We start from the raw sequence: 17,812 nt of genomic DNA on the forward strand, positions 1-17,812 counted from the left end.
ATGAAATACTAGTTCATCAGTTAGGGAGCGAGATCAGTTAGGGAGCGAGAGCTCCATTACAGCAGTGGGAAGAAAGGGGGTGCTAGAGAGCCAGAAACGCATGGCTGTGGGTTGGATAAGGCAGGGAGAGGAGATAAGAATGGAGCTAGCACTCCATAACACTGCGGAGGGCTTAGCAGAAGATGCAGAGGAGTGTGTTTCAAAAGGTGTCGTGCGCTTATGATCCTCATGAATAGAAGGAGGAAAGAGCTATACTGTTGCTGATAAAGACTTAGTAGTGTCTGCAGCGATCACCTCGTAGAATTAAAGATTCAGAAAAAAAAGGCGGAGAGCTTTATTCTGCTTGTTTCTCTCACCTTCTCTTACTCAACACTCATGTCATATTACAGAATGCAAGGCTTTTAAGAGCTCATTTTGCTGGACCAGGCCCAACCTGTCAAAGGTTTTCCAAGTTTTTTTTTTTTTTTTTTCCCCACAACTTAAATCTTGTTGGGCTTTTTGTCTGAACTTTTATAAAAAGTAGGATGGGGCTAATAGTTAAACTCAGTGGTTTTTGTTATTTCTTATTTGAGATAGGGAAAGTCTGTCTAAAAAAGAGAGCAGGTGCTCCTGTTTGCAGCTTGTTTTCCTGATCAGTGCCTGTTCTCTCCTCTCAGCAGGTAAACGACGCGATTGCCCTGCCTCCCACTCAGGTGTTAATTATGAAGGAGGCCCTGCAGGGGGGCTGCCCAGCCTAGAGGGCTGCAGGGTGGGAAGGGCTTGTTCTGAGGTCTGGGGCGGGGGGTTGGAGGGGAAGGTAGCAATCTCTCGTTATGGCCCACTGCTCCCCTTCTCTGTGCTGGGTTGCAGAGTTGAATTAGACAGCTCGTCAGAAAGAAAGACTGGCATGAGAGGGAGAGAGTAACGAGCAGATGTCATGATATTGTGCTCAAGAACCGTAAAAGCTAAGGTTCAACCTTCAATGCTATAACCTGTCTACTCAGGAATGAAGGACTAGTTGAAAGGGCTATTTAGAGAGAGAGCAAGAAAGAGCGGGAAATGAGATGGTGGGTCTGACTGTGTTTGATACGAGAAACAATAAAATGTGTGACAGTTACTGCCGCTCACCAGATGGAGTACATGATGAGAGTCGGTTAAATATAATGAGTTGACATGGACTACAATATGTCACCTGAAGAAAATTATGTTCATTTATGTATAGTTCTTACATATATGCACACTGTACAGTTATACTATTTTCATGCTTCTCTATTTAGGTTACTAAATGAGTGTTCATCAGATCTGAAACTGCATACCTGCTATCCTGAACCATTGCTTGTGTCTTCTATTCTAACATCTAATTTAGCAGATTAATATATGATGTGTCAAAGCAACATGGTTTATTTTTGTTTGTTTGGTTGGTTTGTTGGGTTTTTTTGCGGGGTGGAGGGGGGCGCAGTGGGTCAGTTAAAGAATTAAGTTAAGGAATGTTTTATTAATTCTACAAACCTTGAAACATATAATACAATGACTATATTATTTATGCAATCATCTTTGTATTGATTCCAATAATATTATCTCGGGTGAGCCATGATTGGTGTTTGTTCAAGTACCATCCACAATTTATTTTTGATGGACATCAAAACAGCATATTTTAGGTCCTTGCTTCAGAAAGAACTCATGCTGTTTGAAGCTGGGTGCATTTTCCTATCCTGCATTATCTTACAAGCAGGTAAACATGGTACTTCATTATGTTAGGCAGGAGCGAGCAACCTACTTAGGGGACTGGCAGAACACAAAGGACTTTCTGTCAATTGCCAGCATTTAATAATGAAAGCTCTTTTTCCTTCTCTGTTGCACATCCTAAGTCAGGGCGCATGAGAGGGAGGCAGGAGTGGAAGAGTTCTATACGCATCACCTGAAGTAATGTCTTAATGGGGTGCCCTAGTTTTGCCCTGCCTCGTCTGAGAGAATATTTGGGGAAAATTAAAGGAGCATGAATAAATAACATCAGGAAAAAAGGTGCACATTCTAAAGTGTTTTGTCACCACAGTTAATGGAACTGGTATCGGATTAAATAACATTCTTAGTCATAAGAGTCTGCCCATAGGTTTGTTTTGTGTGCATATATGCAGATGTTGTAAACCAGATTAACATAATTTGATAGTAGCTATATTAAGAATAATAAGCTTTGTTTGATTATATAACCAAAGCAGAGACCCAAATCTTTCAATTAAAAAAAAAAAATTGAAGTAAAAAAAATTAAATTGGCATGGTAAGGCAGTGAAGTGGTGTTGGGCATGCCTGTGATTATCTGGCCATGAGTTTCAGAGCCCTCTTACAAGCGAATTGCTCTCCATCATTCATCAAAGAGAGAGGAGATGTAGGTCAGAACACACTGTGAAAACATGGACTAAGATATATCTGACATACTTAAAAATGGTCTAATTCAGTTTTAAGGGTGAACAAGTTAGGAAGTAAGGCTTGTGTTCTTTGTGTTGCAACCATATCTTACAGGCTTTGCCATTTTTAAAAGCTTGTTCTATAAGAATGGGGTCCTGAAATTCATTTATCACACTTTTTGTGTGTGTGTGTGTGTGAAAAGGAAAGAAAATGTAATTTTGAGCTTGCCTTACTCCTAGTCATACAGTTAACTTAGAATATCAAGCAAGTTTTCATACCACCTTTAGTCAATTCAAAAATACATCATAACAAAATGTAAAGCTTTGTAAAAATAGACAAAATATACTTTAAAGTAGCCAGAAATAGTAGGAGGTGAATGACAGTGAAGAATTAAGTTATCTGCAGTGTACGCTATTTAACATGAACAGGCATTACTCACTGAGCAGAATTATTATGCAAAGTAAGATAGCCACCAGTGCTCCAGTGCTTAACCCAGCAGAGAGCAGCAACGCTTCTGTGCTGCATGTTTGCACTTTGCCGCGGCTGTCGCAGGCACACACACGCACGGTCAGAGTGCTGGTGCTGCTCTGGATGGGGTAGTCATTGTCCGAGATCACCACAGGCAGCAGGTACGAGCTCATCTCCTGACGGCTGAAGCCTCCCCTGCGTGTCAATATCCGCGCTGTGTTATCTGCAGGGTAAACAGCAATGTTGCCAGGATTAATGACCATTTGTCTGTTATCAGAGCTGGGGAAACAACTGCCTGATCTTTGTCTGGCTTTATACCAAAGTGGTTCAATAATGTTCATATCTTGCCTTCTTAGTCATGTGTACTCTGCTTTTGATTTTCTGACTTAGCGCACCAGGGGAATATTGGTGAGCCTAATTGTTAAAATAAGATATTTGCCTATTTTATGGTTAAAATGCAATGTAGGGCTTCAGATGAGTCACTTTGTGCTGTGTTTTGCTTTGCAACTTTTACCTTCATTGTCGAAGATGGTGAAATTAGGGTTCACTGTACTCAGGCTGAAAACAAACTTATGTGCAACAAGAGGCTCATCTGTATCCACTGCACTGATGGTCTGAATGAGCTGCATCACAGACAACACAAAACACATTTCAACAGGAGGATATTTGTAACTGTTCAAATGCAGCAGTTCTGAACATTTACTTCAACTATAGAATGTCATATGTAATTAGAGTATGCCGTTATAAAAATACATTAAATTCTGAGTCACATATTTGCCTGGTAAGTCAAACAGATTTCATACCTGGCCAGCTTTAACGTTTTCACAGACGAAGGTTTCATAATACATGGCGAATTCCGGAGCATTATCATTAACATCCCGCACTTTGATAAACACGGGAACTCTAGTTTGAAGGGAGCCACCTGAACGTGAGAGATGACTTTATATAAGCAACCTTAGACAGTGATGTGTGAAGTGTTATTTATTTTTCTGACAGATGCAAATGCAATTCCACATTATGAATCAACTTAGACCTTCTCTTAACTCTTTTATGCATGGCCACAGCTGACCAAGAAAGAATAAAGCAGACAATGGTCCTTGTGGTCCTTAGAAGCTGAGGGACTGTTGTATAAAGAGGGCTATAAATTCAGTTTTGCATTATATAGATATAAATGTCATCAAATTAAAAATTGCATCCTGCACTTTAATCTCATATCCATTGTTTTTATTTTTAATCCAATGTGCTGCAGTAGAAAGCCATGACAGGAATAATTATATCTGTGCAAATACATACAGACTAGAGCCCCTTATTTTACTTTGGCATTACTACCAGCAAATATGCTTATATAGAGTACAGTAATTGAATACAACAAACAGCATGAGTAAGTTTGATGTTTATCTTAAAACATTAATGAGTTTTATGGATTTTTCTGAATGTCTGGATTCAGGCAATAGTGGATTTGCTCTATTGCTAAAGTTTTAATTTGTCTTATACTGGATATTAAAAAAAAAGTTATTGTTAGAGCCTTTTGAGTTACTAGCGGATATATATCTTGTTTTTTTTTTTTCTTTGCAAGCAGGGTATTCATTCATAATACAAAATTGAAGAAGAATGCTGAACTCAGGGGAAATACTACTGTACTGTATGGCAAGTGTGAACTTTATTGAAAACAAAACAAAGCAAAACTGTACTTGCGCTCTCAGATAAACACTGCTTCAGCTGACAGCCAAATTTCAGTTAAGCTGCTTTTTGTTCAAATGTAATAATTGGCTAGACCTTTCCCTTTCTTCTAGAGCAAACATGAAAGCATATTACTGTTAATTGCATAATGTCCATTCTTATGTTCATGGATGAAAGGAAAAATCAACAATATAAAAACTGCTCACTGATTTCTGTGGCTAAGACTGAAATGTTGTGCCATTTGGATGTCTCTCTGTCCAGAGTTTGCAGGATGCTGATGGTGCCATTGTTGGAATCGATATTAAACAGCCTTTCCAAGTCGGTGTGCCGATCGATGGTGTATCTGTACAGAAGAATGGTCGTAATGAATGCAAGGCAGGTAGTTATGATTTGCTAGAGAGAACAGGCTCACATAGTTTTGGATTTTTGTGCACATTTCTATTACAGGCAAGCAGAATGTATCATTCATCATTAAGGATTTGAAACAGTACCTACATTTGGGATGAAATCAAATAAATACTTAGACACTTAGTTTAAGGGTCATACATTTTGGGATGTATATGTTTTGACTTTATAATTGTGAGCAAATAGATATGTATTAAAGCTTATTAATATAGGTTTAAGCCAGTTCATAAGTTTAAGTTCATTATTGTCTCAAAAACATTTTATATCTTCAGTAATTGTATGTATTGTATGTGTGTATGGGTTTTGCCATTCATTCATTCATTCATTCATTCATTCATTCATTCATTCATTTGTTCATTGATTTAATTTCATTTAAAAATATTTTCCCTTGAGTAGACTAGTTAACTAAGATTACATGGTATTTATTTCACCTAGAAGTGGCTATATCAGTCACATTCAGAAGCATATAAGGTGACATTTTGACTTTGCTCATTTGAAAGTGCTCAACTGCTGATGACTCTGACTATTCTATTCCTTTTGTTGTCAGGAAGGAAGGTAAGGAAATCATTCATATTAGAGCCATTTATCAATGTCAACTTATATATTCTGCTGACATTTAAATATGCAACAGAGTATGACATGCATTACAGAACCAGAGCGACAGCGCTCTACATTCACTCATTGAATGTGTGCTTGCCACCCCACTCACTTATTCACTCAGTCCATCCCTTTCTCTCTTTTATCTCCTGCTTTCTGTATGTATGTGTGAGTGTGTGTGTGTGTGTGTGTGTGAGAGAGAGAGAGAGAGAGAGAGAGAGAGAATATGTGGATAGGAGACAACAGAAAACAATGCAGGCTCTTTCACATCAAGTTTGAGACTTATAGAAGTTGGATTGAATTCAAAAGGGTGGGGGATGGTTGGATAAACAGTGTTTGTATTCATCCTGCTCTACTTCCACAGGGAAATCACCAGCAGAGATGCCATGAATAATTTGCTTTTCCTCCCCATTTAAAATCAGACATTCACAAATACAACACTACAAGCACATGCACATAAACACATACTCCCTTCAGGACAGGTTGTTGGATTCAATTTAACCAAGTCAAAGGTATCAGATCAACAACAAGAACAGAGTATGAGGAATATGACAAGACAAGTCCTTTAAATGGAGCATTGCATGGTTTGTTTTAATTTATACTAACTATACTAATGATCTTTATATTATGATCTTTATATTATATTCTAAACAAGTGGTGGTGTAATGCAGTTTGAGTTTGGTGTTATATGGTTTGTGACTAAGGTGCCAATAATCACTCCAACCTTGTTGTTGTTGCCTGGCTCCTCAATTAGACAATGGGGCTGCTCTAACATGGAATCTAGTAAACCATCTTGGAGTGCATTTTTGAATGCTTTCTCATGTTACCTAAGACTACAACAGATTACTGTAAGGTGTTTGGTGTTAGGTGATTATTTTGTTAATAACCTATGTTTATTTGTTTCTTTATTGTATGTTATGTTTTGTTTACAACTTGGTATCTACATTATACAATTCATTATCTGAAACAAGTATTCACATCTAGTATGTGATCCTCTTGCTCCCTTTAGGCACAGGCTAAATAGAGCGTTAAACACACAAGCCTGTGAACTTTGGAAAAGTCAAATTATTTCTGTATGGCTCAGTGGCGCTCACTAACTTCATCTTCACTCACTTGACCAGGTGATTTATAGCATCAGGATCCCGGGCAGAAACTGTGCCAACGGATTTTCCAGGAGGCGCATCCTCATCCACCTCAAAAATGTAATGGCTCCGTCCAAAGACAGGTGGTTCATCCACATCTTTGACTGTGATCTTGACTGTGGCTGTGTCGCTGAATGGACCTAAGTGACTGAACCGCCGGTCCAGGTGTGTGTTCGTCACTTGTACGTTTAGCGAGTATATCCGCTTGCTTTCATAATCTAGGGGCTAAAGAAAAGGTTAAAAGAAAAATGATGAGATATATGTATGAGTCTGATATCCTTTCAAATTAAAAGGCAGCCTTACTTCTTTAGGTCTTTTCAGCTTTGACCGGAATAGACCATTTGATTGTGGATTAATGGCATTGCCTAACTGCAGTTGGACTTGAACTTTTCTTATTGTAATTCTGAGCCATGATGTGATACTCCTGTTGAATAGTGCTTATCGCTGCTCCTTTTCTTCCACGTTAAGTATCTTTTTTTGTTAATGCACAAATGACTGGCCTTAATACATTCCTTTAATTATATGCAGATTAGTGACTCGAGGTGCTCTTTTTTACCTTTCCGCCTATTCTTTTACCTCAGTATCTATCACTGCTTCTATTTTAGCAATAAGGTCTGAATAACTGCCCAATCTGCTTCTAAGCCTGACCTTACAGGGAGAGAAAGAAGGCATGCTAGAGGCAGATTTCACCAACCAAATATATCTCTGTATATTCAAGGAAATAAGGGAGATCTTGGCAGTGAATAGAATTAAGCACTTTTGTAAAGTTAATGGGACATGATGGCTTCAATTTCAAAGATTACTTTCTCAGCACCTCCAACCCAGTAGTGTGCTTGCATGCACTCATATGTCAATCTACACGTGTGCAAGGCTGCAAAAGAGGAAAGCCTGTGGACAATATAGAATTCATAAATAGTGGATTTACGTCACACTGGAAACATGAGATATGCGTCTGTTCACCTTCTTGACTATGATCACCCCCTCCTGCCTTGCTGCATCTGTGACGATGCTAAACACGTCCTGCCCATCGCCATCCAGAATGCTGTACCACATTTCTGCATTCTCGCCTGTGTCTGCATCATTTGCCTTGATCGAGCCAACCGAGGATCCCACTTCAGCTGACTCAAAAGCGTTCAAAGTGTAGACACCTCAAAAAGGAGTCAGGGAAGGATAGCAAGGAAGAAGTGAATAAACTGAATAATCAGTCAGGCGTACGAGTGAACTCTTTGTTCTCTAAGTGGCTGCTTCAGAGTGTATTTATTTGTTTTTACCAATGTTTCAGGAGAAAAGCAAAGCTACCTCACTATGGTCAGTGTTTAATAGAATTTCAGCTTCGATGAACCACTGGAACTTTTCTAGTTTGTGTGTGTGTGTGTGTGTGTGTGTGTGTGTGTGTGTGTTTTGTGTCCCAAGCTTGTGTGTTTTTGATGTTAGATTTAAGAATGCAGCAAAAGGAGGGATTACAAAATTAAATAAGCTCTGACTGAGCACACTCTCTCTCCCTCTCTAGCCCACTTTATTCTTTTCTAAATATCCCCCTTGTTCATAATGTAAGATGTAGAAATGTGCTATGATCACCTCTACATAGTTCTTACCAACATCCCAGATTTGGAGTTTGGGATACATTCTTCACTATAAGCCCTAACATGAAGGAGTATTTACATGAGGGTCATGGGTAGAACTCAACAGCAGTGCAAAGATCTCTTTTGTGGATTATTGCTAACACTGCTCATTTCAGTCTATTGCTTGCAAATGGAGATTTACGAATGTGGGTTTGATTTTTCCTTCACTTGCCTTTAACATGTCCAGCATGCAAATATGGGTACTTACTAAAATTGAAGCGAGGAGGACTGTTATTGACATCCAGCAGTGTAATGTTGACAGTGGCCGTGCCCGAGAGACCACCCATCTGCCCAGCCATGTCCTTGGCCTGGATCACCACCTGGTAGTGTTCCCTATTCTCTCGAATCATATTGGGCAGAGCTGTCCTTATTACACCTGATGGAAAACAAAAATGCACACATATGTTGTTGCTTATGTTCATGCTTCCATATGTGCAAAATTACTTTCAAATAATAGCTTGCATGCTACTGTACCATAGGCCCTTGTAAGCGCTGGTTAAACTAAAAACATTTTTTTAATCTAAGTCTTAGATAATTATTTTACATTGATTAAGTGGAAAACTTTGTGAGTTGAGAGAGGAACCTTTTTAAAATAAATGATCATCAGTGAGATATTTTAGCAGCCCTAGGATAAAATGTCTCAGCAGAAATGTATAGTTTGTTGCACTGAAATATGCCATTTTCTAACATGCCATTTAGTTCCCTAACAATAAACTGACTGCCTGTATCTCTGTAGTTTACCCTTCCTCAGGCACATTAATATCCTGTATCTCCATGGTACCCATCCACCCATCCACAGGAAAAAGTATTCCCTGTATCTTCATAGTTTATCAATCCCTGGGCAATTATACCCTGTATTTCCATAGTTTATCCTTCCTCATGCAGATGGGTAAATGTACCAGTTTGAGGTTGTGGGCTGCTCTATTACACCATTGTAGAAAAAAAAAAAAACAGTCTAAGTATTATTTGGTTCTAAATTTCAGGAATCAAAACATGGACACAACACCTAAGCCTTATACATTCAGAGAATAACTATCAGCATTTCAAGCATCTATTTGGGATAATAAAAAAAGCATGCAACAGCCTGCACTGTGAGGTAGTCCAACTGGACCTCTCACACACTCTCACATAAACACGCTTTCAACACACTGGCCCAGAATTACTCTAATTGTTCACTTAGGCAAAGAGAGTGCTTGGATTAGGGTGTCCACCTGACATCACAGCACAGCCTGAAGGGATGAAGGATAAAGTGAAAATGCAGGAAGCTTGCTGCTGTGTCAGTGTACACAAGAAAGATACAACATGAAATGACAGCAATCTGGGCTCTAAATAAACAGATAAATAAAAGCAGACTTATGCGGACATTGATGATACATAATCATGTACCCGTGTCAGGCTCCACAGAGAAGTAGGGTTGTCCCTGTAGTATGCTGTACACAAGCCTGGCACTGTTTCCATAGGATTCGTCATCTGCATCTGTAGCCAATACTTTCATCACAAATGCACCTTACAAAAATGAACCAAGAGGTCAGAATAGGTAATGATATAGGCCACTACTAAGTAAATTACAATTCTACATATACACATTTCATAACAACAGCAACAACAACAACAACAACAACAACAACAATAATAATAATAATAATAATACCACGTCTCACAGCCAGTACTATGTGTATGAAACACATCCTGGTGGTGTTAATCCAGCATATGTGCACACCCTTTGAGTTGTAATTAAAACATGTAAATGTGTGTGCACCCCCCAGCGAGAACAGTAATGAAGTAGAGGCTGTGCTAGATCACTGGCTCTTTTATCTATGTTCAGCTTATCTCATGGCGTTTCTTATCTAAATCGCAATCTCATAATTGCTCCCACACTGCTATGAGATGGACATGTCTTTGATAGTCATATTTTCTTCAGTCTGCTGTTACTGGGTCATCCCATTCTTTTTTATGCTCTCATGATACTCTATATTGCTAGAGAGTAATGTGGTTTGATCAGCTCAAAGAAACATAATTAGCCCAATTAAACCAAAAGTAGGCTGTTTCAAATTATTGTAGTATGACATTTTTAGGGTTTCATTTTCCCCTCACCAGCACATGATTACTTTGGATGACTGCTGTATCTAGACATTACTATTAGAAAGTTTTGTTTTGTTTTGTTTTTTTCCATGAGTGTAAGACAAATACTAACACATCAAACAGAAGCACAAATTATTCTTTGAAAACAAGTGTGACTCCTTTGTTCTGAGCAGACACTACTACTATTTCAGTTTGGCCAATAAAAGGAAATGTCAAGCTGTTGTACCTGAAAGGTTGACATATGAAGAAAGGTTTGGCATAAAAATATTTAATATCTTGTGAAAAGAGTGGCCTTTGTGTGCAAACCAACACTCTCCTCTCATTCTGATCTGACTTTCAGGACTTCCTCCTGATGCAGCCATGCCCTGCTTGGTCCTTGGCTCAGCTCAAGTGTCTGTTTGTTTTCATTTATGTATAACAAACAACTTTGCTCTTGCTCACACATGGACTTTTAAGGTGACCTGGGCCTTCCACATCACCTCGCCTCTGAAGGTAGGGCTTGCGCACACTCTGCCTCTGCCACTGATCCATGTTGTCCTTGGCATCTTCGAGACCTCCTCTGAGTGGCATACACTAAATGCCCAACTCACAGAATGCTAATGAACGCAGAAACATCTGTCGCGGTCCAATGGTGCCGGGATAACACAACGAGAGCAGGGGCTCACTCTTCACGGATGGCCAGGCCTGATTAACGGCACGCACGTTCATGACACATGGCTGGTTTGTTCAGCTTAAACACGTGTGCCACCCGTGACCTCTCGCGTCGACACACATGGTGAGGTGCGATCATGCTCGACGTCGAGCAGCGCAGGGAGAGGGAGGAAGACAAGGTGGAGAAGCAAGCAAGTGCAGTGTCCCATTTAGAGTTGGAGTGCTGTGGATGATGTAACTCTGAACCCCATCGAGAAATAGACAAATGAAAGAGAGAGCAGGGGCTTGGGGGAAAGCAGACGGAGAGTTTCGAGCTTGAGAGCCTTGGGACGCCAGAGACGGACCCATTAAGACTGCTGCTTTTACCTTAGTCTGCTGTATGAATGTGACTTCATATCATGTGGGAATACCACTAAATAAAAGTCGGGTTTTATCCAGAAGAAAGTACAAGGTTGACTACTGTCAGTTTTCACTTAGGTGTCCAACATGGACTCAAACGTTTGCATTTATCTTTTTATGCATTTTTGCAATTTTTTTTCAGTGTCTGCACAGCTCTCTAATATAACAAATAGAAATGTCTAAAATCCAGACTCCAGTCTGAAAGTTTTTTCTCTGTATGTGAGTCCTTTTTTTGCATTTGACTACTGTCAGACCAAGCATTTTCCACTAAGTCATACAGCACTACAGTAAAAAAAGGTTGTTTTTTTAAGTTGATTGTGGTGTTTAGTGCTGACCATGGTTATCAGCAGAGCAGCAGACTACCCATAATATACAGTGTAGAATAGAAAATACAATATTGAATATAGAATATGGTTTAGAATATGTGGTTTATCTTTTGTTTTTTTAACACATTTTAGCAAGTTTTGATTACCTTATCAAACATTATACATTGATGCACTGAAGGGTTTGTACACATGACTTCACACTCCTCCAGTGTTAAATAGAAAACACATGTGCTGCCACTCTTGCATGGCTCGCTCATTGCACTTTGATTAATTTTCTTAGCTGTTGATTCATTTGTTGGTCATGATCATTAAGATCAAAAGTGAGTGTTATCATAACAATATCTCTAATCAAAAGAGCTCATCAGCCAATGAGTTATACTTTGAAATAAAATTGCAAGGTAATTTAATATTTTGTAACAACTAATGGATTTTTTTTTTTATTTTGGCATACATCCCTGTTTCATGGGTGTAATGTAGGCAATAAGATATATTAATAGAGAATATGTTTGAGGTTGAATGTTCATTATACAGTTATGACAAAAATTGTGAAAAGTGTGTAAACAAAATATTTTTTACTGTCTAAAAATTCCAAATCTCTTAGCTGTGAAATGTATCATGTTATTTTCTGACTGTGTTTCTGATGGATACATTCTTTGTTCCTCTAGAGCCATGCATTCCATTGTTAGAGAAGTAATCTTTTAGGAGGTCAAAGGTCTACTCCCAGCAGGCTTATGATCATGTTTTATTTAGGAGCCTATTCTTAGCAGATGTGCCATTTTATTGTATGTAGTATGGGTTTTTTATGGAAGAATTTTAGGTCTGGAGTAATATCAAATAAACAGAGGGAATAGTTGATGTATAAATTCAATGGGGTATTGATGTGATTCATGTTGTCGAATCAGTTTAAATGCATCACAGAAAACAAAAACACACTGACAAAAACACACTGCATCCAGAACCAGCAAAACAGTTCTGCTATTCCACAAGTAAATCAGAACAGATTATTGACTGGATAAATGAAGTTCACCATCAATTGTCTATACAATAAATATTGCATGAAAAAAAAGACAAAAAAAAATCAAATTACAACAATTAAACTTACCAACATTGGACATCTCAGGAACACTGGCCAAGTAGGTGTCCTTACTGAACTTTGGCTCATTATCATTGATGTCATGGATTTTGATGATGAAGTCGGAGGCTCTTTCCAGCACCTGTCCAGAGGTTTTGTTGATCGCTTTAGCACTAAGAGTGTAGGAGGCCTTCTCTTCTCGGTCCAGCCTTCTGGTGGCATGAATGTCACCCGAGTTTTCATCTATCTCAAAAATGGTGCCTGCTCCATCTCCTGTGAGAACATACTTCACTGAACCATCCTCTGTATCCATATCAGAATGAAGCTGAAAGAAATAAAAAACAGATTAATTTGCAACATTTAAGAAACTTTCTATGCCTTAATTCATTTTTAGTGTGTGAATTTTAAAGGTATTTTAAAGTCATAAATAATTCAATACATTTAATTATAATTGCTTTGTTAATATACTAATTACTAATACAATATACTAATACAATATAATAAGTACTAAATACTTAGCTTTTAGTACAAGTTTATTTGCTGATCATAAAGCTTCAGAAGAAATTATACCATTTCTTCCTCATGACAATTACTGCAGAACCCCTTATTGTTTTATTTGCTCATGACATTTGTTTATTTATTTATTCATTAATTTATTCAGGTTTTAATTTCCTGACAACAAGAAAAGACTGTATATGGACACAGAAATGTTTGACCTGACCACAAAAACTTGATTCTCTCAAAGAAAAGTTTCTTTTTGCACCTGTCTCTTAGCAACAAGAATAGTTGTGTACTTGCTTCCTCTCAAACTGATTGCAATGCTTCTTATCTTGATTGTAGATGCCATGTGAAGAGGACATCTCTGCAACTACATGTCCCAGCAGACAGAAATAGCCAACTGGTTCCAAGATCATTATACCACATCATTATCAAATTTCCATGAATATTTCACTAAAATATTTATAAAGCAACAAAATCAGCCATTGTAATACAAGAGGCAACAAAATGAACATTGCTTCTATTATGTTACTGGTATGGGAAACTCTGGAGGCCACAATTTCATGATTAGAGTAATTACAGGTGACTGCAGGCTATAATTGGGTGTAATTTTTTTTTTTGTCTACATGCATTCATCTGGATGCAGGTAATCTGAGTCACTCATATTTCCATTTAAGGATTGCATCATCACACTATCATGGTTTCCAATCATGCAATTATATTAGGTGTACATTATACATGCACAATCCTGCAATCATCACAGTAGTGGTTTTTGTTTTGTTCTGGTCTTTTTTCTTTTGTTTTCTCCTTTTCTCTTTTCTATATGTATAATATACCTAACCTCTGTATATTGCCAAGTTTGTGTTTTCATGAAATGACATGTGTTTTTGCTTGCATTGTCCTTTACTTTCTGGGGGGCAGTACTAACTATTTTGTGTAATATATATAGTATATCTTTCTGCTGTAAAGAAATTAAGCTTTTGTCGTTAGCAGAAAGTGAACTTTTGTGCTATTCAAGAATTCTAGAAGGAAAAAAAATAAAGAACATATATTTACATAAAATTTTAAGAAATATACCTTACAATTATGGAACATTATTGTCCTACTTCTGCCCCCTGTTACTGTGTGCATTTTATATAACAGCAAGAAACAGTACTATTGCTTGAGACAACCCTTTTATCTAGTGCCACCACAGCAGGTAAACAAGTATTACTTTTTGCTACAACGATGATACAGTTAGGTTAGTAGAGATTAAAAAGGTTAAGGCTGACTCACAAGGTTTTTTGGGTTTTGTTTTTTTTTCAGTGTATGGTTCATTATGGAAAGAAACTTCCTTTGGGTTTTAGCACAGGTAGGAGCTTTTTGTGAAGAAAGCATATTCTTGTTTCAGTAAGGGAAGAAATATTTTGTACATATCTGGTTTTGACTGTCAAAACAGGTACAGGTAAACTAACAGTCATCTAGGTGAGGAAAAGCCTATGCATAGTTTTCTAGCATAATAGTAAGTGATAAACAAGAGAGCTCACTTACATAATCACTACAACTGTAATTCCAGTATCTTGGATGCAATATGTCAAAGACAAGATTTGTAATTAAACGCTTCTTTCCTGTCAAGCAAGGCTAAGTGTTGGCTTCTTTTGACAAAACAATATCAGAAATTGTCAACCAAAGACGAAAAGAGTTGGCATGATGGTCTGAGGTTTCGGCACACAGGCAGTAATATATGCAAACACGAGAAGTTCATTAGCAAGTGGTTAATAAAATGTTTGTACGCTTTATCAGATGGGTCCATGTTTTCCAGAGTGACAGTGAGAGGGAGTCACAGCATGCATACCAGCCAAAGTAGATATAAATAACTTCAGATAAGATCTAATTATTTTTTCATATATTTACAAATGGCATCTTAAGAAACATATCGACAGCAATAATGTGGGACGAACAAGGTTATATCTTGAAATAACATTGCATTTAGATTTTTTTTTCAGAAGACGACTTGCTGGGTTTCATACAAAACTCAGAGATGTTTGCCTGAAATTGTGTCTTTTTTGAGCTTCCATTAAAAAAAAACAGACATTCTTTTTGGGAACCTTGCTATGGACTGTTCATGGCCCAACCTGCTCTCCAACTCCAACCTCCTTTTGCTTTTACAGAGTAAATCATGAGTAGCAAATTGGATTTTTTTTCTAAGATGATTGTGTCCGAGTCTTCTGTAGCAAATAACTTCAACAATTATTTTGAACATAAAGTCCCTGCAATTGCAAAGCAAAATTATGCTTTATATTGCAGATATCTTTGAGAACAAACAGAATATTACAATAAAATGTTGCGAATTAGAGAGAGGCCATTAATATGGTTTTTGATCAGAAGCTGCTACAATAATGAAGATCCCATTTTCATCACAGCTATGTATAAAATCCCTTGACAGCTCTATAATTAGACATTCTCTGTCCTTTATTGTGGAAAAATCCTCCAGTGAAGTCTTTCTACAAGATTTGAGCTTTAAATCCATACAAAGATGTCTAGGACAAGGACACACAAAGAAAGAAGAGGATGGTGTAAAACCAGCGTACACATTATAGTGTCTATAGAATAATTGGTAATTGAAGGACTACTGGCTCATGGGATCCACATACAATAATTGTGTTAATCCCTCAAGTAAACATACACTTGAACAGGCACTTGCATTAGTAGGTCATTAAGTTGAAGTGGATTACTTGCCCTTTGGGATGAAACGTAAAAAAAAAGTTGTTTGTTGCTTGTCATCATTAATGACATAATAGCAGATTTTTTTCATTGTATTATTTTTTAAGGATGTATGATATATATATATATATATATATATATATATATATATATATATATATATATATATATATATATATATATATAAAGATTAACTGTCTTTTTTGTGCTCCCTAGTGGATATCTGGAATATAAGAGAGTATTTTAGTAAACTGGGCAAATGCCTAAATACATTTTCACTTCCCTTTAACTTAAACAGATTATTCAGATTTTCTAGGTATATGAATTTGGTTATCATAGAAATGATTTAGTTAATTTTACATAGACTTGCTTTAGACAGTAATGATTACTGTATTTGCTGTATTAGTTACTATATGTAATGAATAAACTGTGCTATCTAATTATTAAATATCTAAATGAAACTAAAACAATCACTGATGCTCCCTACCATATAAGGTGAAATCAAAACAGTACATTGCAAAATGCCCTCTATGATTACATAAACAGCATTTAATTTAATTTAATTTAATTTAATTTAACTACTGCTGGTTATTCATCTTTCTCTTGCACTAATGCACAAAAATGGCTCTCAGGTATGCACAGTGTCATGCATGTCAACCTGAGCATATACCATTACTGCACTTACAGCGCCATTAATAACAGGTCTAATTGACTGTAATTCCCTTTGTATTTGTCTCTTCCGATGGCTCTGAATCACAATGCTCCAGATGTTTCTTTTCCAAAGTGTGGCCAATGTTTTCCATTCAGCTGCTCTCTATGCTCTCAGCAGTGTCCTAATTAGTGTCCAGGAAAAAATGCTCCTCTGGGGTTTTGGGGACGAATTAAAAGACATTTCAAAATAAAACATCCCTCGGCCATGTGGTGGACATTTACAGTGACTCGTGTAAAATAAAATTGTGTTCTGGCCATGCAGTTCCTCATTCTACCCCAGGCACTGTCTCTCCACTCATTTCAGAGACACTACAGGGAGAGCACAGCATGGCAAGGAATGCTGATAGCTAGCTCATTTGCTCAGTGAACACTTTTTGGCACAACATAGCACCCTTTTTGGCCCGACACTGCACTCTCTGTGGCACTGACAAACATGAACAGATACTCTTTGTTCTATAGCAGGAATAATTATTCAACAAAGATGGAAGAATGAGTGCTGCATACTGCAAGTGTGTAAAATGCTCAACTGTTTTATATATATGCACACATTTTATATATGCAACCATGTTTTGTATTGTGCTTAGTTTTCAGTTGCTTTTACTGATTCACAAAATGAGCCTTTGACTCTTGAAGAGTTAATTCCCTTGCAGACACACAGAGCAAAGAAGAAATAATTGACAATTCTTGTCAGTTTGGTGGACACTTGCTTAGTGCTTCATAGGCAAGATAGGACAATAAGTGATATGCCGACAATGGATCCACAATAACTATGGATGTGTTATTTTTCCCTTTCAACCATTAGGCCTTTTTGTTTTCTTGTACTTTCATCGTTCTTTCTCTCTTTATTTCTTTAATCTTTTTCTTGGTTATCAAACCTGTCTTCCTCTTTAATTTACACTTTAGTTTACAATTCTCCTTCTTCATACAAACACTTCCATTGCTAGCTGAAATGTGCCCCCATCCCATTCTCTCTACCTCCTTCCAGGTATTTTTTCAGTAGTTTACACTATCCATTGGTTCCTCCCTACAGCTCATTTGAGCCCTGCTTGGGGAGCTTCATCGTCACTCTTATTT

At 37.5% G+C, this 17,812-nt stretch overlaps 1 protein-coding gene across 2 annotated transcripts in view; it reads right to left on the bottom strand.

Moving 5' to 3' along the window:
* The window catches only part of cdh10b (cadherin 10, type 2b (T2-cadherin)), a 29,259-nt gene that overhangs the window by 1,458 nt on the left and 9,989 nt on the right, over positions 1-17,812 (bottom strand). For both annotated transcript variants that reach the window (XM_027008521.3, XM_027008518.3), the window contains 9 exons: positions 12,857-13,151; positions 9,683-9,802; positions 8,505-8,672; positions 7,635-7,822; positions 6,646-6,899; positions 4,737-4,873; positions 3,654-3,772; positions 3,365-3,473; positions 2,822-3,073 (listed from right to left, as the gene is read on the bottom strand). In XM_027008521.3, coding sequence (XP_026864322.2) covers positions 2,822-3,073; positions 3,365-3,473; positions 3,654-3,772; positions 4,737-4,873; positions 6,646-6,899; positions 7,635-7,822; positions 8,505-8,672; positions 9,683-9,802; positions 12,857-13,151 — 1,642 coding nt within the window. The remainder of the gene's footprint in view (positions 1-2,821; positions 3,074-3,364; positions 3,474-3,653; positions 3,773-4,736; positions 4,874-6,645; positions 6,900-7,634; positions 7,823-8,504; positions 8,673-9,682; positions 9,803-12,856; positions 13,152-17,812) is intronic.

The sequence above is a fragment of the Electrophorus electricus genome, chromosome 15 (assembly GCF_041902795.1).
Source record: "Electrophorus electricus isolate QZ-2024a chromosome 15, ASM4190279v1, whole genome shotgun sequence".
Classification (NCBI taxonomy): domain Eukaryota; kingdom Metazoa; phylum Chordata; class Actinopteri; order Gymnotiformes; family Gymnotidae; genus Electrophorus; species Electrophorus electricus.